The sequence below is a fragment of the Channa argus genome, chromosome 22 (genome assembly GCF_033026475.1).
Source record: "Channa argus isolate prfri chromosome 22, Channa argus male v1.0, whole genome shotgun sequence".
Classification (NCBI taxonomy): Eukaryota; Metazoa; Chordata; class Actinopteri; order Anabantiformes; family Channidae; genus Channa; species Channa argus.
In genome coordinates this window covers 13,609,172-13,637,117 of record NC_090218.1, presented here as the reverse complement: position 1 = coordinate 13,637,117, position 27,946 = coordinate 13,609,172, and the positions used below count along the sequence as shown (strand labels likewise).

General features: G+C 41.1%; 1 protein-coding gene across 2 annotated transcripts; it reads left to right on the top strand.

Moving 5' to 3' along the window:
- The first annotated feature begins 31 nt into the window (after window positions 1-31).
- LOC137107863 (A disintegrin and metalloproteinase with thrombospondin motifs 2-like) lies at window positions 32-27,633 on the top strand. Of its 2 annotated transcripts, XM_067491953.1 has the most exons (25): window positions 32-192; window positions 2,844-3,247; window positions 5,974-6,154; window positions 9,010-9,116; window positions 9,200-9,283; window positions 9,823-9,906; window positions 10,221-10,374; window positions 10,458-10,563; window positions 10,874-11,017; window positions 11,169-11,301; window positions 11,936-12,049; window positions 14,300-14,445; window positions 14,524-14,613; window positions 15,644-15,726; window positions 18,153-18,286; window positions 20,894-21,017; window positions 21,148-21,228; window positions 21,318-21,481; window positions 21,556-21,715; window positions 21,805-21,937; window positions 22,103-22,316; window positions 22,709-22,838; window positions 23,211-23,282; window positions 24,376-24,541; window positions 26,508-27,633. In XM_067491953.1, exons 1-25 carry the CDS (start codon window positions 87-89, stop codon window positions 27,295-27,297), a joined length of 4,104 nt encoding a protein of 1,367 aa, XP_067348054.1. In that variant the 5' UTR covers window positions 32-86; the 3' UTR covers window positions 27,298-27,633. The 2 variants fall into 2 exon arrangements, with proteins under 2 accessions (XP_067348054.1, XP_067348055.1); XM_067491954.1 differs by lacking the exon at window positions 9,823-9,906.
- Window positions 27,634-27,946: the final 313 nt, after the last annotated feature.

The following is a 27,946-nucleotide window of genomic DNA, read 5'->3' as shown; positions in this document are numbered from 1 at the left end:
AGACACTGAGATAGAGCGGAGGAGTGTGGTCTCAGAGTTCAGTCTGCGCTGCAGCTCTCAGTTACACTCTGTCTCTGTCTTTCAGTATGTCTCAGTCTCTTAGGATGGAGTACTTTGGTTATGGATCATTGATATTTGTCTTTCTGCTGCAGATCAACTGTTCACTCTCAGTTTACCTCACTGAAAACACAGGTGAGACATACTGCTACTGTAATATTGCTACTACTATCTTACTCCTACTGCTACCGCTAGTATGTGTAGTACTACACTGACTTAGAACTACTTGTAGTTTTAACGTATGTTATTGGATGGTTTGTCTCTGAGCAGATGGAGCTGCTGTTCTTCTATTTGTCTGGCAGAGTTTAGAGTAGATAAACACTATGTACTGTATATGTGTAAAGTAAATTTATACAGTACACGTTTTGGAATCCTTGGCATAGTCAGTCTGTTTTAGTTTGACTGAAAACTACTAAAACCAAAATCCAACTCAGTTATTAATCCTCTTTTAGCCTAAGTAGAGTAGAATACAGTTTACTAAAGTACAGCTTTATTATTTCATCTAAAGTCATCTAGAGTCTATGGAAGATGGACTCTCAGTCAGAGGACAGCATCCAGAGAAAGAAATTAATTTATCTAGATGTTGGATCTAAACCTCTACGGAGCCCATGATCATGGTCGCATGTTCGAATCACATGATTGGGTCAATGGTAAACATCTTTTTATTTGGTACATAAAGGTAAAAACATTTTCAAATGCAACTGCAGACTCCAAAGGGGTTAAACTTGAAACTTTACAGATGTGATTGAGCTGCCAGATGTTGTAGATCACAGATTATCTCTGACATGTCACAGTATGTCTCGTATGTTTACAGTAACATTACCATGGTGATGTTTGTTTAACATGTCCAGTTTCTATATGACATCATGTGTGTGACACGTGTTCACAGCAACAAGTTTCCTCTGTGAGTACTTTTACACCACTGCTACTGCTACTGCTACTTAGTTAGTATTCCTCTTGTCAGGATTACTTCTGGCCTCATCAGGAGTACTGTTACTATTGGTACTGTAATTAATACTACTTCTACTCTTGCTTTTAGTACTTATGACTACTAGCTTTTTTTGACATTTACTATGTACTATATGCTAGTGCTACTACTGACATACAGTTGATGGACCTCTACTACCGTTACTATATTGTTACTGCTGCTGTTGCAGTTGCTGCTGTCAGTACGACTATAGTTATTGTTAATACTTCTACAATTACTGTTTCTACTACTATCATCATCGTACTGTATGCTACACTGTGTTAAAGTTACTTTTGGTGCTTCAGTTATTTGTACATTGTAATGCAATATTATGTTTGTTAGTACTGTTGTAATGTTGTATCTACTACTGCTAGAGTTCTCTTTCATTATAGTACTTTTATAATTAATACTACTTTTAAAATATGTACTATTAATGCTTCTACTGCTACGATTACTTTTACCACAAGTACTGTGTGCCGCTTATTTTTTCTACCCCTGTATTGCTACTTCTACTCCCTATACAACACTTATTACTGTTAACATTAAAACTAGTCAGTAGCTATTGGTACTGTTATTCATGCTATAATTACTGGTTTTAAAGTAATTTGATACTTTATTACTTTATTATTTATTTATCAGAATTACTCTCAATTCTTCTAACACAGCTTCTATTGACATTGCTGTTACTTCTACTGTTACTACTATTTTTATAAGCCTCTGTATCTTTGTTTTATTATTTATTTATTTGGATATTAGTACTGATACTGATGCCCTGCCAGATATTGACTCTGGATCAATACATTTTTGTTTCCAATTTCATAAAATCAATTTTACCAAAAACAAAATTCCATTGTACTTTTTAGCTACTTGGCCTTTTTCCACACTCAGAGTTACAATGTTTAACTAAGGTTGTCTGATTAAACTCGATTCAGTAAGTTTTAGCTTGGTGTACCTAATAAATTGACAACTGAGCAAAAATGAACTCACTATTTCTACAACAGAAGAATCACACAGACTCAGTGTCTCCCTTAAATATAAAATCTAAATGAAACCACTGTTCCTTATGTAAATCCCTTGGTAAAGTTCAGCATATAAATCAGTCACTGTCAGTCGTCCTCTGTCCTCCTCCCTTATGGGATTCACTGCCGAACCTGCTCAGTTTTAAGATGCTATGTGGTAAATTAGCATAAATGTTAGCAAAAAAGCTTTCTTCTTTTTCTTCCAAACACATACAGACGGGGGACAAACAGCCACCAGGAATGTTCAAATTCTCTCTTTTATGCAGGTTTGTGCTATTTTGTGGCTTGTACTTGCTGATTTTATTGTGTTTTTTTTTCTTTAGTGTACAGAGACAAGAATAACGTCAAATGTTGTCAACCTGAATGTCTCACCTCAGCTGGGCTCTGTGTTCCTCCTCCCCATTGTTGACCTACAACACCACGACTTTATTTTCAGATCTGCTATCACAAGCAAGTCACAAACTGCTTTCTTCAAGTGCTAATGAAATGTGAAGAAGCAGCAGCAGTCCAGTATTATGTTCTGATGGTTCCAGCTGTGAATGAGGGAATGTCCCTCTGTACTCTGTCTGTGGTGTCTAGGAATCTGTGGAACATTCCTTCTCTCCTGTACCTATTTGTCCCATAAATCTTGATGGTTCTGTGTTGGGGTTTTAGGATAATGAAAGATTCAGTTCTGAATTCATTATTTCCTGTGTCGTAGCTGGAAATGTCCTCACAGTTTAGAAATGCGCTTACAATGTGGAAATGTCCTCACATAGCGAAAATGTCCTCAGTGTAATCTCTCTCTTTTTGTCTCTTAGATTCTCTCCATCAGGTTCTCTCAGACTTTGGATTAGTTCGTCCAATCAGAACTGACTCAGAAGGCCGTTTCCTGTCAACCTCAGTCTCCGTCCACCCTTTGCACCGCAGTAAAAGACACACCCACTCACATGAAAACCCACCTCTTGAAGCATCATCATCCAACTACAGCTGGAGTTACATGTCAGAGGAGACGGAGCTTTTCTACAATGTGACTGTGTTTGGCCAGGAGCTCCACCTGCGGCTGCGTCCCAACTCTCGTCTTGTGGCCCCCACCGCCACCATGGAGTGGGAGGAGGGGTTGCACCTTCACTCTCAGCCAATAGGAGACACCAACTGCTTATATACAGGGCAGGTGTCCAACATGAAAGACACATCTGTCGCCATTAGCAACTGTGATGGACTGGTAGGTTTTAGCTAAAATCACACAGATGTTTAATAAGAGCAGAGGTTCCCGACACCTGGGCTGTGGACCACAACTGGGTCAGAGGACCCACAGAAACAACATGATTCTTGATGATCCTTTACTGAAGTAAAAGTACCACACTATATAAGTAGTCCATTACAATTTCTGCGTTTCAAAAGCATTAAGTAAAGCACCACAAAATAAATAGTCTGCACTTATATAGCGCTTTTCTATCTGTTGGTACACAAAGCACTTTACACTGCAACTGCGACAACAATACTATGAATATAAACAGTAGTCAAGTGTCTTATTGAGAGAAAGTCAATCAGAGCTGCCACCAACATGTAGAACCCTCAATCGACTGTTTAGAACCTTGAGTTATCAGATAAAATGAGCTGCAAGTCTTAAGAAAGCAGACTCTGTCCTCTCAGTCCAGGGTGAGACAATCCAGTCTGTGCAGAGCACAAAGAGTCAAACTCACGTGTGTCAGGTCCTGTGCTGTTTCAGTGTGAGTGTGATGGTTTAATGGACAGAAATGGTGATGGAGGATGTTGATGAATGAAGGAGTTGTCCTGCTAGGCTATTCTGGGGCACCTTAATAGCTGGAGAGGAGGAGACTCAGTGTCGGGGGGTTCCATCTCTGGGATTTCTTCTCTGCCTGAGCTGAGTATGGTGGTAAAGGGAGGAAGTATTAAGGATGACAAACTGCCAGGGGAGGAGCTGAAGAAACACAACGAAAAGTCCTGCTTCTGAAGCTTAGTTAAAAATGTAACTTCCTGTTCAACAAACTGATAAAAGTTTGCAGCTTCTTTTGTCTTTTAAACACAATTTCTGTCTGTCTGCTTACATCTTGATCCTTTTGAAAAACATGATTTGGCTTCATTGTTTGCTGTGTTATCTGTGATCAGTGGACCCTGCAGAGCTACATGAACTCCTATGTGGATGTGTCTAGAACAGTCAGTGTGTTCATAAGTGTGTGAGCCTCATTTAGAGTTTGTGAAAGGAATCAAGCTCCATTGGCATTTTCCTGTACTCTGTGGAAATACATGGGTTGTCTATAAAGAGCTGAGCTGAGCTGAGTGAGGTCAGGGACTTTGTAAACTGAGAGGCTGCAGTCATGTGACTGGAGGTTTGAATGCATTTGTGGGCATCTGTGCAGCCTGCAGCTTCTTCTTCTGCTCACAGGAACCTGGAAGTGAGCTGGGTTTACTACAGTTTGTTTTAACTCTCCATGATGTCTCTGTTGTTTTATGTTTCACTGAATCTTTGCTTTGTAGTTTAGAAAACCAGATTCTGAGTCCTGAATTAGAACCAGCTCTGTGACATTTTTAATAGGTTTAACTGATTTTATGCTTATATATCCTAAATCCAGTTACTTCCACAAAAATGATTAAGAAATTATGATTAAAAAACAGAAAACGAAATCATGTTTGGAAGAGCAGCTGTTGGAAAACATCCCAAACCATCTCATTAAAGGGGATGATACTGTTTAAGGTGTCGTCATTATCATCATCTGTGATGAAGCTGAGCGGCAGATGGACGCAGATGTGTGACCAGCTGCAGCAATTCTTTGAGCCTAGGGACTTCCCCTACATGCAGCAGAGAGAGCGGCTGAAACCAGAGAGAGTGCTCAGTCACACTGGAAATATTTAAAGATCAGTAAAACAGAAAGGGATTTATTCACTTTAACTAATAAAATGTCAGAAAGGTTGAGGAAGTCTACTTTAATGCAGCAGAAACTTGAGCCTGTGAACAGACATGAGCTCTGCAGAGACAGAAGCCAAACACTCTAAAAAGTACTGATACTGTTGTGACTTCAGCTCAGAGGAATCAGCTTGGTTCAGTCTGAATTTAGTTTCACTTCTCACAGCAGCAGCAGAGCAGCTGATGTGAACCAGATGTGCAGGAAAGATGAGACAGGAGGACAGAAAGAGAGGATTTTCCTGCTGCAATGGCTAAGGAAACAGTTTAAAGACACAGCTGCTAATTCTTGCTGAAGGTGGACACAATAACAGAAACACTGGTTTTTGTTGTTTATCATCAATGAGGCTGCAGCGGAGCTTTTCCAATGGCCGAATATCTCTGAGTTGGAGTTTAATACTGCTGAGTCCGTCTTCAATGTGGACTTATATAGACTGAAGACTACAGACTGATTCACCTTTGCCACACAAATATTTTAGATTGGATATCAAGCTTTAAAATTTTTTTTAAATCAATCAATGAATGTAATGTTGTTTGTGGGTTCTCTAGTGCCCAGACCTGCATCAAACTCTGATCTTGCTTTAAATCATCAGAAAATTCTGAAGGCTTTTCAGACATCCAAATTAATAACTATCTGCGACCCAGAGTGGACCAGTGCTCAGACATGTAGGGATTTCCTAAAAGTGAACGTGAAAAAACAAGTTCACTATCTCAGTGAAAAATTAAGTTTTGAGAAATGCTGAATTTATTGGTCCCATATAAAATCTGGAATAGCAGTTCTCTACAGACAAGTGTGCAGAACGTTTAATAATTAAAGGAATAATTATTTTTTTACTTTTATGTTCTGCATGTTTACATTTGTTATTATTATTCACTCGAGTTTAGAATCCTACAGGAGTAGATCTAAGACAGTTTGACAGAAACAAATACAGACTTATGTGGAAAAAAAGTTTTGTGCTGCAGTGACGGGAATGAACAGTTTGGTGAAAAGTCTCTATTCATGAAACAAACCTGTGTGTCTCCAGGCAGGGATGATCCGGACGAGTCAGGACGAGTTTTTCATTGAGCCATTAGAACAACGGAGGACACGAGGAGAGGAAGAGCAAGAGGAAGAAGGAGGTCGACAACACATCATTTATCGCTCCTCTGCTGTCATCAAGAAACAAACAGCTGCCAATCAAACTGCTGAGAATGACTTCCTCCGAGGTGAGACAAACTCAGACTCAGCAGGAAACTGAACTGAAAAGTTAAATTAGAGAGTTGGATTAAAACTTGACTTTAACTGAAACCATCCTGACTGACAGACAGACTTGACTCTGTGCAAGGGACCAGATTTTGAGACTTGACTTGATGCTGTGGAACAGAATAAACCTGGCTTCAGAAACAAGCAACAGTTCAGAATCTGCAGCTGTAACTCAAACATGACAACCTGGACTTGACAGAACTTGACCTTTAGACTCAGCCCAGCCTGTCAGGGGGTCACAGGTGTGTCTCAGTGCCTCACTTCCACATACAGGGTTAGTTAGAGTGTGGTGTGTTACAGTCCTGTAGAATACCTGGTGTTTCTGCAGAAGGAAAGAAACAAAGTGCAAACAGTGAAATTGTTCCAGGGAACTTGGCAGCTTTACACTCTCACTGTGAGCCAGCTGCGACGTGGCAGTCCCAGCTCCCAGCTCCCCGGCTTCAGATTTTTGGAGGTTTTGGAGGTTTGGGCTGAGGGTTGACAGATGGTTCAGCTTCTAACTTGCTCTGACTCTGTGTTCAACATATCAAGGAGGCAGTTTGGTTGCACCTTAGTTCAACTAAGCCGAGCCTTTCAGCTCCATGGACATCGAGCTCTGTCTGTTTCTGAGCTGTCATTTCCATCACTGCACAAAAAACAAATGCTGTTCGAAACATCTGGAACAACCCGGATTTGAGTGTCAGAAACCAAACAATTAGTGGATAATTGCACAACACACGCCTGTCAGCTGTTAGCACTCTGATGACATCTGCTGATGACAAACTTCACCTCTTCACCATAACATCAAAACAGGACAGTAAATGTGACACTCTTCCTGTGGCAACTGTCCAATTGTGTAACCGCTGGGTGACATCTGACAGCTGCAGGGAACATTAGTCTGTTACGTGAGGAGGTGGATGGATCACAAAACACAAAACTTTTACACTGGAGTTGGTTTTTATTTTCAGTGTGTAACAACTGTTCCAACATAATGCATTGAGGAAGTACTGATTTTTACTCTGTTTCATGCCTAACTAAACCTTCCAACCTCAAACCGTAACCTTACCTGTATCTGTACAGTTTAAACCTCAGGTTAAACAAATGTGAGACTGAAAAGGTTCATGCAGGTTTTTGTATCACATTGTCACCACAGGTACTATTTGGCATCATGTTCCAGCAGCGTCACCATTTGAGGCCATGGGAAATGACTTGGCATACACGTAAAACTGTGTTAGGGTTAGAGAAAACAACCTTACTTCATAGTAAGGTTACATTAAAAGTCAAATTAGATAAAAACAAAACACTATAAACAGTGACAACTTCACACGTACTTCTTAACTATAGTAACCACATGTGTAACAACATCATTAAAGCGAACAATGTCTCGCACTAGAGTTGAACCCTGGTCTCCTGTGGAAAAGTCCTGTATCGGTCCAACTCCTTAGGGGCCTTTTTCACTTTATATTCTTTGTCATTGTCAAATATTGGTTGTGTCAGGGTTTCCATTGAGCTACACTGGATCTCAGAGTGTTGATCACCAACACATACCGGCCCCTCAAGTTTTAGCATGTAACGCAAAAGAACAAAAGAACAAGGACACAGCGACATTTTTTGACGCCGCAGGAATGGGAATGGGCTGACATAACAGATGACCCCCATGTTAGAGTTCCCGTGAATGCTCCAGAGCTGTTAATTGAAAAAAAATTGAAAAAATTGAAAAAAAAAAAATTGCCGTTGAACCAGATGATGTAGTTGTCGATTCATGGATCCCACAGAATCACATTGTGATTTTTGCTGTTAATCACCTTGTTAGAGAATAGCATGTTATGCAGTAAGTACCGATACATTGGACAGTTGGACATGTGCATTCAAAAGTTTAGAGAAGGTCAAATTAACGTCACCTGTAAAGGTTATAGTGCATTTTAGGTATCTTCTAAACTTTCACCCAAAACTCGAATATCCGTAACTTTTTGTGAGTAGTGTATGTGCAGCCCATGAAGTGTCACAGTAAAACCAAAAAACTGTGTGCAGACAAATTTCTAGTGCAGTGCCTGTTGTTGTTGGTTTGAGACTGAAGCTGTGGAGCTCTGAGTCTTGTTTTCCTGCAGCTCAAACATGCTCTCTGCATAAACACAAAGCACAGAGGAGCAGTAAAGGTTAATTTCTGCTTTAGCTCAGACAAAAATGCCTGAACAGCCTTTTTCCACATTCCATCTTAACTCTGCTCCATAAACACGAATAGGAGCGGGCGCACAGTTTTATTTTCTCCAGGATCCTTCCTATGATCTGGGGAGAAGATGTACTACTACTACTACTTTTAGAAAGGGGAAAACATACGACAGATGATGGATGTTGGTTTTTACACACACAGTTCCCTTTCCACAATGTTTAAGGTGCAGAAAAACATCCTGTCAGTAAACACAGATACAGCAAGAGTGTTTGCTCTCACAGTGATGTCTGCTGAAAACAGAAAGGTTAGAAAACTCTTATCTCAGTCATTCTATCTCAGGCTGCAAGAGTTTCGTGTCTGTCCATTATTATTCAGTGTTTTAGATTCGGTAGCTGAAACTACAGGATCTGCTGAGTTCACCAAAGCTACTGAAGTACCATCTCCATTTGTCTAACAAAGTTTTCCTTCATCGGCCAATAACATCACAGCTCATGCCCCGACTGACCTCAGGTCTGTCAACACGTCCATGGGAAATAAGTGTGACACATGATTCATGTGTCTCTGTCTGTTCTCTGATCAGATGATCTGCTGTGCAGGATACACCATGCTCACACAAGGAGAAACAAACTACTGACTCGGATCACTGAGATTTTTCTTGTTTCTCCCCAGCTCCTCTTTTAGGTTCTGTTGACTTGAAGCAGAATATGTTCTGGTCAGGATCAGGATCAGCTCGAAGACGGCGCTACATTGAGGAGGCTGAACTTTTTAACATCGAGGTTATTGACCTTTTTAGCATGGCCACTGATGAGCTGTTTAATGAACTTTTAACCTTTGCTCTGACTCTGTTTTCCCCCTCCAGGTTTTGTTGGCAGTGGATTATTCTGTTCTCCTTTTCCACGGACAAGACCACATTCAGAAATATCTTTTGACCCTGATGAACATAGTAGGTGAAAACATAAATTCTTTATTAATTAAAAAATGTTGAATTCACCGTTTGAATCCATGTGGGCCTGTAGCAATATTCAGAATGTGACTCCCAACCATTCTTACGCCAGCCCTGAGCCACAGAGTTGCCCAGAGCGTGGTTCTGCCGGAGGTTTCTTCTGGTAAAGGGAGTTTTTCCTTTGCACTATAGCCCAGGGGAATTTGTTTTGTTTTTCCAAAAAAGTTAGTCACTGCTTCTGTTTCAGTCCCTGCTTCTGCCACGACCCATGATGCTTGAGCTTCCCTCCCAAGTCTGGATCCAATAGGTCTTACTTTACTTCATTTGGATAAGGTCTGTCCACGGTGCCTAGTCTCTCACCTGGAACCAGTTTACCAGATCGACTCTACAAGAACTAGAGCTGAAAACTACAGAAAACTCCTTTACTGTAAAACTGAGACTTCTGAGAAGGAAACAGGAGTCTTAATCATAAATGTCTGGAGTAGATTTGATGTTTTTTCCACCCACATATACTAGCCATCAATTTCTGTCTGTGTCAGGTTAATGAGATCTACCAGGATCATTCTCTGGGTGCCAACATCAACATTGTCCTGGTCAGAATCGTCATATTGTCTCCAACAAAGGTACTGAACTGAGGCCGGTGTTTCCTGGTCCAGTTGTCTTTCAGAAAAGACATTTGTCAAAGGTTGTAGATAAATAGAGTAAATGCTGGTCTCATTTTTCGCCCTGTCAAACATCCCAGACTTCAAGTTAATTCTGATTTCACATGACTAGCTGAGTAAAGTTTTCATTTTGAAGTCTAGATCCATTGGTACATCTGTGAGCAGAAACCCTGTGCTAGCACTCCATTTATCTGCATAAATGTTAAGATCTTTCTGAATTTTTTTTTTTAAGGTCTACACTCCCTTGAATAAAACCATTTTTGTCCCTCCATCAGTCCCAGCAGCTGATCTCAGTGTGGAATCCCCAGAGAAGTCTGCAGAATGTTTGTGGCTGGTCGTATCTACAGCACAGAAACCAGAGTCACGCTGAGCAGCACGACCACACCATCTACCTGACCAGACAGGAGTTTGGTTCCAATGGCATGCAGGGTACCATTGCTAATACAACTAGTACTACTACTACCACTACTACCACTAGTGCTGCTAATCACTACTGACCTCTCTGTCTGCAGGTTACGCTCCAGTCACAGGAATGTGTCAGTTACATCGGAGTTGCGTGCTTGTCTTTGACGACGGCTTTTCCTCGGCCTTCGTAGCTGCCCACGAAACAGGACACGTGTGAGATACACAAATATACACACTTCAAATAATACAAATATGTTGTTAGTTCTAGTAAAAGCAGATTTACATTTTAATTAAATGTATTTTCAAAAACAAGTAACATGATGATCTAAGAGACTCCCAGGTGTAGAGACGATTGCCAGATGTCCTCACACACAGACAACAATGGACTTAAATGTATTGTTACCATAATGTGTGGAGCTTTCCCATGAGTCTGTACGTTGATAATATTTCTGTCTCAGTCAGAACTCTGCTCCTGCTTGTTTCCAGTACCTGTGTGCACGTGTCTTTCTCTGTCCATCCTCAGGTTAGGGATGGAGCATGATGGTGAGGCCAACAATTGTGAGGACGATGTGATGTTGGGAAGCATCATGTCTCCGCGGGTTCAGGCAACGTTCCATCGTTACCACTGGTCTCGTTGCAGCTGGAGGGAACTGCACAAGTACCTGCAGTCAGTACTTAGTACTACCTTTGAACTTTACTGTAATCAATGGAAGCTCTGAAGACTACCTAAAACTTTATGATTATTTTGCTCTAATGGTGCATCCAACATCGCCTGCACAAAAACATATGTCAAACAAAACCTCTGCCTGTCACTTCAGAACATATGACTGTCTTCGTGATGATCCGTTCCACCACAACTGGCCGGCTCAGCCTCCGTTACCAGGGTTCCATTACTCAATGGATCAACAGTGTCGCTTCGACTTCGGAATAAATTACAGTCTCTGTACTGCAGTATGTCTTTTTGTGACCGATTACCTTTTTAACATTTATAAAAAGCTTCATACTTTCAAAGTTTCTGCATCCTGAAGAGTGTTGGAGACAATGGAAAACCTAAAAATCTCTACTTGTTTTTTGTCTAATTTCCCATCTTTGCATAGTTCGTTTCAGATATAAGTAATCCTTCATAGTTTAATTTAGTGTTACATTTTCCAGGATGAAAAACAACCCAAACAGGAACAAGAGTTTTCAGGCTGGAGACACACATCACATCTGTTCAGGATGTTACCAGACAAACTACATCAATCAAAGGATCATTTCCACCAACCAAACAGATCACATTTATTCAGAGCCTTTAATCTGAATCTGATCGTTCTTTGTTCAGGGAGTTTCCAACATTTCTACATGATGGAATTATTAGTTTCACGCTCCTCTCGTATTAAATTGCTTGTTTGCAGTTTTGTTCAGATTGTTTTTGGTTAAGATTTGGTGTTTATTACAATGTGTCCTTACACTGGTTTTTAACTTTAATTCTTGCTGTTTGAATGAGGATTGGTTTGGTGTCATCTGTCTCTGTCTCACTCTGATGTTGTATGTCTGTATGTTGTAAATTATCTCTCATATTCTAAATGTCTGTGTTTGTTTTTAGTACACGAACCATGACCCCTGTAAACAGCTGTGGTGCAGCAGCTACGATAACCCATTCTTCTGTAAGACCAAGAAAGGTCCACCACTTGATGGAACAAAGTGTGGACCGGGGAAGGTGAGGAATTTAAGGATCAGACGTCAGCATGTTGACATCATCAGAAATAAAGAGATTTTCTTGTCTTATGAGCAGTTAAAGGATAAAATTTCACTTTGGCAAAAGGAAAGTTAGACTTCGTTCAAATAAATGTTTTACTGTGGGTGTCTGGTTAGTCTCAGTATAATGAGGTTTGACATTTCCATCTGTGAAAATCAACATGAAATGAACTTAACTTTAGTCAAGAGTAGAAAACAAGGGTTTTATTGGTGTGTCTCTGAGCCAGTGTTACAGAACATGTTTATGTCACTGTTCAGTGGTACATAATACAATCCTGTCTCTTTTTAATCTAAATGTGTCTATTTTTTCTGTTTTCCTAAAACTAAAAGGACTAATGAAATATTTGTTTCATGGTTCATGAGGATATGAAAGATGGTGCCTGTGAGGTTGGCTGCCGTGATAACTGCTCCGACTTCACTTTCTTGTTTATTTGTGTTTTTAAGTATCTTGCTATCTAAACCTCAGTCCCTATATCATGGCTTACATTAGGTATGGAAAGAAACACTCTTATCATTGGTCTACAACAGACTCACAATACAACAGCTTTAAACTTCAGGCTGGCCAAGTGAGATCCTGAGATGCGACCAAAGTGGTGCCCCCCGGGGAAACAAGCAGGTGTCAGGCACAGACTGAGAGCTCGGGCATACAGTATGACCTCAGGGCCAGGATTAAAACCCAGCGTGACATTTGGACTGGAATTTCCTCTGCTTCACTGATACATGGCTGAACCCAGGGGTACCAAACTACACCATTCAGTCGGTTGAGTTTTTGCTGGTTCACCGCATGGACAGAACTATGGAATGTCACATGCGTTTAATAGAGAACAATAAGTGGTGCAACAGCGTGACCACTGTAGATCAGGGGCACTGTGGAGCAGGATGGTAGAGCAGTTGTCCACCAATCCCGCAGTTGTTGGATGGATCCCTGGTTCCTCCAGTAACATGTCGAAGTGTCCTTAAATAAGACACTGTACCCCAACTTACTTTATCCCGGTGAGTGTTGGCCAGCTGCACAGCACCTCCCCCATCGGTGTGTGAGTGTGTCTGATAATGAGTGTGAATGGGTAAATGAGAAGCAGTGTAAAGCACATTTGAGCGCCAAAAGGTAGAAAGCCGCTATAAAAGTGCAGACCATTTTGTAGTGCTTTACTTATTGCTTTTCAAACTCAGAAATTGTAATGGACTACTTATATATTGTGGTACTTTTACTTTAGTAAAAGATCGTCAAGAATTAGTGCAGACCTTGTACTTATCACTTGCTCCTCCACACTCACTACCAAGCTAGGGCATGTGGGACGCATCTTTTTGTCAGTGGATTTCCAACTTCCTAACTTGTAGACCACAGACAGTAAGAATGGGCAGACATATCTCAGCCTCCCTCACCCTCAACACTGGAGCCCCTCCCAGGGTAGTGTCCTGAGTCCCCTGCCATACTCATTGTACACATACGACTGCATGGTGGTAACTAACTCCACCACCATTAAGTTTGCTGATGACACCGTTGTGGTGGGCCTGATCAGTGACGGCCTACCTAGAGGAGATTAGAAACCTGGAGATCTGGAGCCAGAAGAACAACCTTCTCCTGAACGTCAGCAAGACTAAGGAGTTTATAGTGGAATTCAGTACAAAGCAGGAGAGAAACTACCAGACCCCCCATCATCAACAAGAACCCAGTGGCCCGTCAGCATCTTTACAGCCCCAGGCACTTGAGATACTACAGATTGCCCTCCAGGGTGCTTAGGAACTTTCACTCCTACCTCACAGAGAGGCTTCTGATGGGTAACATCACAACCTGGTTTGGAAACAGCACAATGCAGGAATGCCAAGCTTTTCAAAGGTTGGTGTGGCTGAACGCGTCATTCGCTGCCAGCTCCCTGACCTGCACTCAATCTACATCAAGCTGTGCTGTACTAGGGCCAGGAAGATAGTAGAGGACCTAAGCCACCCCAACAATATACTGTTCTCTCTGATGCGGTCAGAAAGTTTTCTCCCTGAATGTAAGACAAACAGACTGAGGAGAAGCTTCTTTCTGTGTGTGGGACATTGAAATTTGAATTTAAATTTGTGATAGTATTAAGGTCAAATCTGTTGTTGTCAGAATGACCTTATTTCATGTTCTTTCAGCTTGTAAATTTATTTTTGAAAGGATGCTTATGCTAAGCTAGGCTAACCACAGCCTGAGCCCAGTACTAAACCAATGCTTTCTCCTCAGCACTGTTTTAAGGGATACTGCATGAAGTTGACCCCTAACCTCCTGAAACAAGATGGGGGCTGGGGAACGTGGAGTTCTTACGGCAGTTGCTCCAGGACCTGCGGGGGTGGCGTTAGGTTTCGGTCGAGATTCTGCAACAATCCAGCGTGAGTGAGCTGTCAGTTCTGTGTGATGTCATAGCTCAGAGGAACCAATCAGACAGGCTATCCTCTTTTTGTTCTCAGTCCTGTTAACGGGGGGCGCACTTGCTTCGGAAACAGCTACGAGTTCCAGCTATGCAACCAAGAAGAGTGTGCTCCACTGACTGACTTCAGGTCAGCAGATCTACTGTCCTTTCTGTTCTCTTATGTTGTATTTTACCCCACTGTATTCAACTCAACTCAACTGGATAAATTTGTACTGTTTGTCTTTTGTTGACTTGATATAAACTAGGCCTTCCTTTTCAGTTTTACACTCCATCTCAATCTGTTTGATTCCACTTGACTATTTTCCTTTCACTTATCTTGACTGTACTCCACATACAGTAATCAATATGGAGTCTGGATGGCAGTGCACATGAATTTGGACCCCAAACCACATTTCTGGAGAATTTGACTTAGACCACTTACAAGAAACAAACTGCTGTGAATTAATCTCTCACACGTTTCAGCTGACTGTAGCTGGAGCAGTAAAACAATCTATAATGTAATAAAAGGGAGGGTAAAAGCAGGGTGAGTATAGAGGAGCGTCAGAGGAAAAAGTCTGAATTGGAGGCAGAAAATGATGAAACACAACAGACTTCCTCAGCTCAACAGGTATATCAACTACCATTAAGCTGCTGACAGAATCCACCTGTACATACATATCTTTAGCTTATCGAGAGTCAGGTCGCAGTCTCTGCAGGTTTATTACAGCTTTCCAAACATCCTTATCCCAAGCAAAGGTTTCTGGCTTCGATGTCCAAGCTCTGCACCCTATCTCTAAGGCTGACCCTTCAGAAGAAACTCATCTCAGCCACTTGTATTCAGCATCCTATTGTTTCAGTCATTACCCAGAGCTCATGACTATAGGTGAGGGAATGTAGACTGACTGGTAAACTGAGAGACAATGTTGCAATGTTGAAAAACACATGTAGAATTTAAATCATTACAGAAAAGTCAGAAACTGTATTTCATCTTATATCTATTTTATTTTCATGTGTCACAGCGTCAGAAGAGTAATCTGTTTTGATCCTGCTGAACTGTTTTGGTTTTTTTAGAGGACACAGACTTTATTCTGAACTCAACCTTACAAAACTCAACTCTGGTTTGCCCTATGTTTCTTAACTCAGTTCATCTGCAGCCTTGTGTTGTTTCTCTGTTTTAGGGAGGATCAGTGTAAATTCTGGAATCCAGCCTTTGAACACGATGGAATGAAACATCACTGGCTGCCATACGAACACCCTGACTGTAAATCACTTTATACTAACACTTGAATGTATATAAATGCGTATTAGATATGCGCACGTCTTCACTCTTACACACAGACACACACACACACACACACACACACACACACACACACACACACAGACTTTTAGCTGCTGAAGATAACAAACTAGATGAAAGTTTCCTCTCCACTGTTAAACTCATCACTCAGGAATCTGTAAGTGGAAGGAAACTCTCCTCCCTTTAACAATTTCAACTCTGAAAATATTTGAGTCTCTATCTTTTTGAACTTGGAAAGCTCCAAAGAAGTTTCCATAAGCTGAAGTACTCAGATCGTCTGTGTACCAAATTTCTATTTCAAAATGAAAGTCCTGTACTCAGTTTTATTATTATCACAATGAAAATTTTTGAGAATCAAATATCTAAGTCCTGATTCAACAGTAAAATGTTACCTCTGATATGTCTTCTTTTCCTTTGGGCTGTTCCCTTTCAGGGGTCTCCCCAGCAAATCATGTCCCTCCATCTAACTCTATCCTCTGCATCCTTTCTCTCACACCAACTAACTTCATGTCCTCTCTCACTACATCCATAAATCTCCTCTTTGGTGTTCCTCTAGAACTCCTGTCTGGCAGCTCCAACCTCAGCATCCTTCTAATGATATATTCAACATCTCTCTTCTGAACATGTCCAAACCACTTCAATCTGGCCTCTCTGACTTTATCTCCAAAACATATAACATGAGTTGTCCCTCTGATGTATTGAGTCCTGATCCTGTCCATCTTCGTCACTCCCAAAGAGAACCTCAACATCTTATGCTCTGCTACCTCCAGCTCTGCTTGTCTCTAAGCCGAACAACATCTCTGGTCTCAACACGGTCAACAACTTTCCTTTCATTTTCGCTGATACTCTTTTATCACACAACACACCTGACACTTTTCTCAACCCGTTCCAACCTGCTTGCACTCGCCTCTTCACCTCTTTTCCACACTCTCTGTTCCTCTGAACCATTGACCCTAAGTACTTAAAATCCTGTACCTTGTTCGCCTCTGCTCCCTTTAACCTCACCAATCCACCTGGCTCCCTCTCATTGAGCACATGTATTCTGACTTGCTGCGGCTAAGCTTCATTCCTCTGTTTTCCAGAGCAGACCTCAACATCTCTAGATTTTCCTCCACCTGCTTTCTGCTCTCACTACAAATCACAATGTCATCTGCAAACATTATAGTCCATGGAAATTCCTGTCTAACCTCATCTGTCAGCCTGTCCATCACCAGAGCAAAAAAGAAGGGGCTCAGAGCTAATCCTTGATGCAGACCCACCTCCACCTTGAACTCCTCTGTCACACCTACAGCTCACCTCACCACGGTCTTACAGCTCTCATACATGTCCTGCACCAATCTAACGTACTTCTTTGCCACTCCAGACTTCCTCATACAATACCACAGTTCCTCTTTCGGCACCTTGTCATACGCTTTCTCTAAATCTTCACTCTTACTAATCTTTGCTACTTACTGTTCCAGATGACACACAGAGACACTCCTTGTCCACTTTCCTCTTTCCAGATGACACACCACTAACAACATCACACCTTCAGTTTCTAGCTTCAGACACATCAGCCTGTCTGATACTCTTTTACCTCTAGAACATTCCTCACAAACTCCTCTTTCAGGATAACTTCTACTCCATTTCTCTTCCTATCTGACCCATGGTAGAACAACTTGAACCCTGCTCCTAAGCTTCTAACCTTGCTACCTTTTCACCTGGTCTCTTGGACACACAGTGTGTCTGGCTTGCGGTTACATTGTTACCTGTGATATATAATATACTGTATTCATGCACAAATGTGCATACAGTGTCTTACTGTTGTAGATGGTGATAGTGGAGCCAGTTTTAACAGATTCCTTTACAGTAACATAGTTTAGTCCTGTGGGTTTCTAGTCTAGAGGTCTACAGTCAAGGCTTGTAAAGAATGGTGGACCCAAATGCAAAACAGTAAGAAGAGTATGTTAGGGAAAAACAGTTCACTGGGGATCTCAGAACACAACAAAGGTACATAGGCTAACTATCTACCTATAAGAAATGGAAAATCTGAAAACTAACAAAACCACAGTCCAAGACTAGCTTACATCAAACATGAAACAAGGAAGATGTTTGTTATTTAAAAAAAAGAGCTGAAGGTCGGTAGAACAAAAGGACAAGGAGTTGAGGGCTTTAATGTATTGAGACTTGAATGCAACTGAAATCGGGTGTGTTGAGGCAGGGAGAGAGCAGTTAATGGGGCAGAGCCAGGTGTGTGTGAGGCAGAATGAACAGAGTGGGCAAGAACATTTCTGCTGCTGCACATATTTCTATTAATACTACGTGAATACAGTATTTAGATACTTTCATCCACTGAGGTTTCCCAACTGTAGCCTCCAACACATTCTCCATGTTTCTGTGTGTTTCAGCCGACAAGCGCTGTCATTTGTATTGTCAGTCTAAGGAGACGGGGGCAGCCGTATCCATGAACACAATGGTACATGATGGGACACCGTGTTCCTACAGTGACATCTACAGTGTCTGCGTCCGAGGAGAGTGTGAGGTCTTTATTTTGTTTCTCTCTATGTTTCCTAATTAATTTTTCTCTCATTGGAGTGTTGACTGTAATTGATGGTTTGTTATCCTAAAAACATCTGGAGCATCCATACGTAGTGATTTATAATAACATTTTATTTTATAGGTTCAAATTTATGGAAGTACTATGTAATTTGGTATTACCTACAGAAAGAGACAAAGCTCTGAGACTGTTTACTATTACTACATTGTGACAGTGACTATTACTACAATATTAACTTGAACTTGACATTACATTACAATAGTAAACTGTATATGTATTAATACAGTGCGTGTTGGTAAAAGCCTTTCACATTTTGCACATGTCACTCACCTTGTATCCTCTTATATAGTATGAGCCTGTTCAGAAAATTCCTTGGGAGATTATTTGGAAATAGATTTTTATTTATGAAGCTGTTAAATAAACATGATATATTTTATTTATATAATTTTATACATTCAATTCAATTCAACTTTATTTATATAGCGCCAATTCACAACAAAGTCATCTCAAGGCACTTTACAGAATAAAGTCAAGACTTTAAAGATGTATAGAGAGAACCCAACAATTCCCCCTTGAGCAAGCCCTAGGCAACAGTGGAGAGGAAAAACTCCCTGTAACAGAAGGAACCTCCAGCAGAACCAGGCTCAGGGTGGGCAGCCATCTGCCTTGACCGGTTGGGGTGAGTGGAAACGGAAGAGAGAAAAGAAAAAGATCAACAAAAGCAACAACAAAACATCGCGCAGGTTGGTAGGACAGGTAGTTGCACACTGGAAAACAAACAGCTTCAAAGCCCGAGGACACCCGCAAAAAGGGACAGCGAGAGGGAGACAAAGAAGGAGAACAGTAGTTCTCACAGTAGTTACAATATACAGTAGTTACAATTTGAAGTAAGAGGAGAGGAGAGAGTGACAGGAGGGGGGGTCCCCAGCAGTCTAATCTTATAACTATAACTAACTATAAGCTTTATCAAAGAGGAAGGTTTTGACCCTAGACTTAAAAGTAGATAGGGTGTCTGCTTCCTGAATCAGAACTATGAGCTGGTTCCACAGGAGAGGAGCTTGATAGTAGGCTCTACCTCCCATTCTACAAATCTGGGAACCACAAGTAGGCCTGCATTCTGAGATCAAAGTGGTCTACTGGGATATGGTGCTATGAGGTCTTCTATATATGATGGAGCCTGTCCATTCACAGCTTTATATGTAAGAAGCAGGGTTTTAGATCATATTCTAAATTTAATGGGAAGCCAATGGAGAAAAGCTAGTGAAGATGAAATATGATCTCTCTTGCTAGTTCCAGTCAGCACTCTCACTGCAGCATTTTGGATTAATTGCAGGGTCTTCAGGGACTTACTGGGGCATCCTAAAAGTAGGGTATTACAGTAGTCCAATCTAGAAGTAACAAAAACATGGACTAGTTTTTTGTAATAATGTTGCCTAAAGGAGACATTTATAAAGTAAAAAGTATTGGTCCTAACACAGAGGCTTGTGGAACTCCATAGCTAACCTTTGTATGCATGGAGGATTCATCATTCACATGAACAAATTGAAATCTATCAGATAGATAAGATTTAAACCAACCTAGTCCAGTTCCTTTAATCCCAATTTCATGTTCCAGTCTCGGTAATAAAATGTTGTGATCAATGGTATCGAAGGCAGCAAGATCTAACAGAACAACTATAGAGACTAATCCATTATCTGATGCCAAGAGAAGATCGTTGGCGACTTTTACCAGTGCCGTTTCTGTACTATGATGAACTCTAAATCCTGACTGAAAGTCTTCATACAAATTATTCCTGTACAGATGGTCACATAATTGTTTTGTGACTACTTTTTCAAGGATTTTAGAAATAAAGGTTAGATAAGATATCGGTCTGTTATTGGCTAAAACACCTGGGTCAAGACAGGGTTTTTTAAGTAGTGGTTTAATTACAGCTACCTTATAGGCCTGTGGTACATAGCCTGTTTCTAAAGATAGATTGATGATATCTAATACGAACATATCTATTAAAGGTAAAGCTTCCTTGAGCAGTCTAGTTGGAATAGGGTCAAATCAGGCTGGTTGTTGGTTTAGATGAGGTAATAATTGAAGTTAGCTCAGAGAGATCTATGGGTAACAAGCAGTCTAAGAGAGATTGGGGCCTTAGTGATGATTCCAGCACTGCTGTATGTGAACATCTATCTGTAATATTTGGGGGGAGGATCTGCTGAATTCTTTCTTTAATAGCCACAATTTTATTCATAAAGAAAGTCATGAAGTCATTGCTGCTCATAGTTAAGGGAATACTAGGCTCAACAGAACTATGGCTCAGCCTGTCTACAGTGCTGAACAGAAACTGGGGGTTGTTCTTGTTTTCTCTTTATTAATGATGGATAATATGCTGTTCTGGCATCACTGAGAGCATTTTTGTACATTTTTAAACAGTTTTTCCAGGCTAAATGAGATTCTTCTAAATTTCTGGAACGCCACTTCCTTTCTAACTTTCGTGTTGCATGTTTTAAGTTGCGTATTTGCGAACTACATGTATCTGTAGGTAAAACCTACAGACAAGAAGACATAAGTAATAAGCTTTGTCTCGTTTCCTCTCTCATACAGCATGTGGGCTGTGATGGACAGATCGCTTCAGAACAGCAGGATGATCGGTGTGGAGTCTGTGGTGGAGATAACTCCAGCTGTAAGATCATCAAGGGAAACTTCACCCGCAGCACCAAGAAACAAGGTCTGAACAGGTCCTTCAACTAAAACAGGATCCAGTCAAAGTGATGGGGACGGGTGGTGCACTTACTATTGAGTTCCTCTGCGATCCTTAAAGAACCAACAGTTGACTGGTTATGGTTTCTATGGCCCAGGTTACCTGAAGATCCTGGAGATCCCCAAAGGAGCCAGACACCTTCAGATCCAGGAGTTCAAAGGAACTCCTCACGTCCTGGGTAAGAGGAGCGAGGTGCAGGTCCAGTATGAAGAAATTTTGTCTAGCAACATTTTGTAGAAAACATTCTTTTTCTGTTCCCTGCTACAGCTTTGAAGAACCTGGACTTGGGTCAAATCTTCCTAAATGATGAACATGAGCTCCCAGAGTCTCGAGTGGTAATAGAGAAGGGTGTATTGTGGGAGTACAGCAAGACTGTAGAGCAGGAGTTCATCCAGACTAAAGGACCACTGAAGTATGCAGTCCTGCTCCTGGTAAGTCCATCATCACCAGAGACGCTACATGCTCACATTGTGTTAGTAACCATCATATTGTTTCTGTCCATCAGATACGTCCTTATGGTGACTCCAAGGTGACTGTGTCCTACAAGTACATCATCGAAGATCGTCTCCGGTTTTCGTTGGAGTCCAACATGGTTCAGGAGGACACCATCTTCTACGAGTGGGCACTAAAAAAGTGGTCACACTGTTCCAAACCCTGCGGAGGAGGTATGCTCCTCTCCTGCTGAATAACAGTCTGCTTTTTGGTTACCAGGGTAACAATAACATGTTTGTTAACAGCGAACTATGGTTGCCAGGGAAACAGTACACCAGGTTTGGGTGCAGGAGGAAGGCTGATGGGAAAATGGTGCATAGGATGTTCTGCTCCAGCATTAATAAACCAAGAGCCATCAGCCGCATCTGCAATACGGACACCTGCAGCTTGCCGCGGTAAGACACTATAGCCCACCATGGTAATGCAAAACAAGTTGCCAGGGTAGCATACAGCTGATATGGGTAGAGCAAAAAAGTCATCCAAGACCAGTCTCCAGATGAATGACACACCAGGACAACAACCTCATGTCTAATCACATGTTTCTGTTTCTGCCCAATTAGCTGGGTGACTGGGGACTGGGAGGACTGCAGCGCCACCTGTGGTCAGACTGGGTGGCAGCGTCGCTGGGTGAGCTGCCAGCAGGAGCCCGGCAAGGGGCGGCAGCAGCAGCGTTCGGTGCACAGCAAGCTCTGCGGCGGTAACCGACCAGATGGGAAACAAGCCTGCAACCGTGTCCCATGCCCTGCTGCTTGGCGAGCTGGGCCTTGGACCCCAGTATGAGGACTAAGACAACAGCATAGTTTACAAATATTCTTGTGTTTCTACTAGCAATCTGAGACTTCTGGACTCCCCCTTCTTGTCTTTATTTTGTGTATTATATAACTTTCTTATTTGTGTTTTCTGTCCGCATCCCTTCTTTGTGCACCACCTTCTTCACCTCCTTACTACTTCTCATATTTTGTTTGTGGACTCCATTTATTTTCTTTCTTCCTCTCCACTATGTTACTTCTTCTTCTGGACTGACATAATAGTGAATTTGTCACGCAACAGTCATACATGGAGGATATTTGGAGTTTAAACATCTGTATCGAATATAACCCCAAAAATAAGTGTGAATAAGCTTACATATTAAGTTTAAATTCTGATTAACACCTTTGTGTTTCAAGTGTTCAGTCTCATGTGGAAACGGGACTCAGGAGCGTCAAGTTGCATGTTTGAGAGCTGAAAGTTCATCTGGAAACTGCAGCAAACCTCAACCAATCACAAGCCGGACTTGCCAGGCCCCGCCCTGCAGTGGTATGCATCAGCCAACCACATTCTGGTCATTTCAGGCCATGTCATACTCTTTGCATGTCTGTATCTGTGTCCACACAAACTTTTGGCAGGTATAGCACACCACCTGCATGTTTTAATATATCAAAGGTATACAACTAGATTTTCATATTGTGTCAAGTCAGACACAAAAAATAAAGTAGCCTCTTTCCAATTCTTGTTATTCTCCAGACTTCCCATTTTTGCATTGAGAATGGGTTTCTGTGTCCGTATTACCAATTGTAGTAATGAATGGGAGGGTATGCGTTAAATTGTGAAGACCTTTATGTACTGGCAGGGATTAAGGGATGCTGGGAGTTGTAGTCCATGTGTAGCTGACTGTGTCTCTGCCTGCAGGTGACCAGAAGAACATCATCCAGTGGCTGTCCAGGTCCAACCCAGATTTCCCAGCTCCAAAGATCTCCCCCAGTAAAACGCACAGACTCTTCTTCATCCTGCCACCCTATCTCCCCTTTATCCTTTTCTTTTTCCCTGATTTCTTTGCATGCTCGCTTCTTTCCTGAACTTCTTAATCATGTCTTTTCCTCTCGCAGGACAAAAGGCTGTCTGTAGACACAGACCCTGATATCTTTGAGGCTCATATAAGCTAATTTTTGTTTTGGGTAACAGAAAGTCAAAACACATGATCTACTGTTAACATGAGATGGGATATCGGTGTGCATGAAACAGGTTCCACTGACCCCTTCCATTGATAATTTAAAAAAAAGGTAAAAGCACGTCTTACCAGACAAAGTGCTTTACACCGTTGTTTTTCATTCAACCATTCACACACAATGATGGCTGGTCTGAAGTGTTGACATATGGATTATGTTCATATGCACATTCATTTTTTCAGAACAGCACTACCTCAGTTTTTATTGCCTTTATTAAGAACTGCACTACCTCACCTTTATTGCTCTTGTTTTTTTGTTCTTTTTTTTTTTTTTTCTATTTTACTTTACTGCATAACATTTAGTGTGGACGGCAAAGTAAGAATTTCATTGTGCAGGGAAACATGCTTTCTGTCTGTGCATATGACAATAAACACTTTGAATCATTGAATCTTTGAATGCACCAGCCTGAAGTGGAAAAGTTATTTCAATAAATGGCCCTCTCTTCCTTCTAGGCACCAACTTCAGAATTAAGTCCAGCAGTTTTTTGTGCCCATCAAGAAACTTCTAATACTCAAATAGCAGCAATAGATGGAGAGGATGGATTCACATTAATTCAAATTTTCTTTTGCCAAAATTTTTAGATACAATTAAAATATTTAAATTTTCTTTAAATTCAGCTGGAATCCACCTAAAGAGGTTTGTCTAGCTCATGTGTTTAATCCTTAACAAATTATATCCACCTTCTGAGATGAAACATACATGTAAATGCTACTGACAAATAGGTAAAGTCAGTCCATCCATCCATGTAGCAGTGCAATTACCTTTATCTCTATGTTTTACTTTACTACCACTGGAATCTGATGCTGATAGATAGGGCTGACTGACAGCTGTTATTGCTTTGTCTCCAGGGCAGCGTTGTCGGGGCGACCGTTCAGTGTTTTGTCGTATGGATGCGCTGAGTCGGTACTGCTCCATTTCTGGATACTGGCAGATGTGCTGCAAGTCCTGCAGTGAAGCAAACCTCAGCAGCACAAACAACGTTAGCAGCATGATCTCACCGAACAACAACAGCAGGTCAGAGAGTGTTTTATCAGCTGGAGGGCTGGGGGATAGTTCAGGTATTTCTTTACAAACATATTCTCCCACCCAGGAACAGTTCTGCCTGTGTTTAGGTCAGATTAGTTGTTTTGGATGTATTTCAGACGTACAGAATTTCAGCTAATTGTACATTGTTTGACCCAGAAGACCTAAAGTTTTAATCTGTGCCGAGCATCTTAGGGCCTATATCACTGGAACAGATGATTTTAATTCTAGTCAACACACAACCTTACCTTTTTAGTGGATTTGTGAGGAAGGAAACATGACCAAGTGGGAAAAGCTCCACAGCTTTTTCTCCAGTGAACAAAATGTACCAAAAAACATGTTGTCATTGTGTAAAAGTGCATCAGCCCTTTGTTGCTTTCTTCTTTAACAGATAGCAGGTTTTTGGCTGACAATGGTTCAAGAACAATAAAATTTAATTTGGAAACATTATTTTTGCGCTTGTGCACAGAAATTACAGTTTCTGACAACAAGATAATGTTCTTATTATTTTGAAAATCTCCCCACAGTGTGACCTGAGAAGAAGGTCAGAAAACAGACAGCTTAAATTGCTTAAATTGTTTTCATTTTCAAGTTATTAAAATGAATAAACAACGAAACTTCTACTCATCTTTGTGCTGTCAGAGTTTCCATCAAATTTTGTAGTGCCAACAAATTCTCCCACAAATTCCATTTAGATGATCTGGTCCTTCATATTCACTTTTTGTTCTGGAGCTTTATTTTGTACCCCTTTCTTCTCTTCCTGTCCCCAATTCATTCCTCCAGCTTGATCATTAATTACTTCACAATTGTTTACACCTAGTCCCGGCTTTCAAACCCAGCTCTCCTCTCATATCCCTGTCAGATCATTGTCTTTGCTATCACATGAAACTCCCTGCCTTCTTGTTTACCTGTCTTGGTTCATTTGGATATAAATCTGTGGAAGTAGAATAGTAGCAAAATTATTTATGTGTGTATGTACTTAGACTTGTTTGTCTCAATATGTGTGTATGTACAGAGATTTGTGTGTGCATACTAAGTTTAATTCTTACGCTTGTATTTTGACTTTTACTTTCACTAGCCCTGGTATATCTCCACTAATCTTGTTTGTATCCCTAACCTTGCTAATCCTGGCTTTGTTTATGTTCAGTTCCATTGCCCAAGTCTTAATCTTGGTTCCTATAGTTCATGTATTGTGTTTATTTCCTGAATCTACAGTTTGTCAGCCTACCCTTCTTAAACTGACTTTGTTATTCCTTTTGTCGTGTCGTTTCATAATAAAGTTCTCTTTTATACCACAATTTATCTCACGTTGTTTACAGTTGGGTCCATACATACACAAAACCCTGACATTAACACCCATTTCCTGTAAATTGTCTTTACCCTCTTGTTAAAACAGCGCCACCCCCACTCAGTGGGGTGACAAAGAGGTTTAAGACGTTTGTCTACAGAAGCCTTTCTTCTCACAGTGACCTGAAAGACAGTGATGGTGAATTAAAAACTGAACAAGGCTGTAAAACAGATCAGTGAGGAGACGAGTCTCTTTGTCCAACGTAATGATGTTTAAAGTACAACCTTTGCAGTCTTATTGAGCCACTTGTTAGCAACTGAAATTTTTAAGACTCATAAAAGCTAAAAAATAAGCATGAGTGGGGTATTTACTAATGAATTTTATATCTGAGAATAAAATTTGAAGATCTTTAGAACTTGTGTTCACTACAGACCCCTTTTCAAGCATTTACCCAAAAACACTTTCAGAAAATAGGAGCTCCTGTGTCAAAGATACAATGCTGAGTGCCAGCAGATACAATGACTTGGCCTTTACATTCGTCAGGAGGATGGGGGATTGTACCAAGGGTCAAGTTAAAACAATTATTGTGGGTCTTTACATGTGAATCGTTCTGCTGTGTTTGGGCCACGTTCTTATCTGATGGTGCTGATCTATTTTCTTGTTTCTCAGATCTTGGGATTTACCCACAGACATGATTACTTCAGTGTCCACCTCCACCTGGTCCAACGGCAGCTACATCATCAGTGATGTCATCAGTGACACAATCAGCTCACCACCTCCCAGCTTTACAGTGACTCCACCCACTACCAGCAGGACAAGCCATGAATTTGTCTATGTGGAGTACGACGATTATGACGACTACTCGTCCTACGAGGATCCTTTAATCTCCTCTGAGACTCATGATAGTGTTCCAATTACTACTACTACTACTACTACTACTACAAGGCGTTCAAGAAAAACCGCTCCACCACACTTATTCAAGAAGAAAAACACCACTCCCACAAGGCCTTCTGCAACAGTTCCCATGGCAACAACTGATGGTCAAACTTCAACACAAACACTAATTTGGATGTCTCCCATCTCACAAATCCTCACCACAACATCAGCTGATCCTGATGACATCACCACCACATCGTCTGGAGGGGGAAGCCTTCAAAGCCCCATCACTCTGACAGAAACTAAACCACCGCTGACGTCACCTGCTCCTTCCTACATTCCACTCCTGAAGAAGGAGAACAACTCAGTGGATGAGGTGCTGTATAGGATCCTGGGGTTGGACACTGATTTCACCAGAGAACAGCAGAACTACTTTGTGGCACGGATGCCTCCGATCCGGGAGCGAACACAAAACAAACGTATCCAGCAGCTTCTGAATGAAAAGCGGCGACAAGATCTTCTTCTAAAGAAGTCCAGCAGAGGCAGAGTACACAGGACTGACAGGAAACAAAGTAGATTATAAAAACTCCTGCAGAGGGTTCGGTTTTATTGCTCACTCATGATGTTGCATGTGCAGCTTGCTCACTTTTTGCTAATGCTCATGAACTCTTAAGGAGAAACTTCAGAGCAACACAAACAGATGCTGATGATTTTCTCTCAGCTTTAAGCTTTATGTCTCCGAATGTTTACAGTAGTGGTTGTCATGAGGCATGGTTAAAAGTGTAGTATCATGAAGTGTAGACCTGTTCCTGGAAGAGGCTCGGCTTCTTCAGAAAACTCCTGTTAACAGTTTTCTAGTTTCATGTTCACATTGTTTGTAACAAATAACCTTGTTCTAAATAAAGCAAAGTCTCATCCAGCTGCTGATGGTATATGACTCATAAACATCTGTTAAGCCTTAAACACAGTCCCGAGAATGTATTGCGTCTCATTTAACTCCTTCGATTTATTACATTGAACCCTAAAGTCCTTTGTGTTCTTAAAACGATGTTCTGCTCTCTTGTTTTTGTGTATAGTTTGGGAATATTCTCTAGTTCTTAAACTAGCCTCAGGTTTGCTTTGCACATGTAAACATCATTAACTACATATACCTATGCTGCATATGGTCAGCTGTCCACCTACTTAACATGTAAATACATCACAGCATTTTTTGAGCTGCTGAACATAAATAA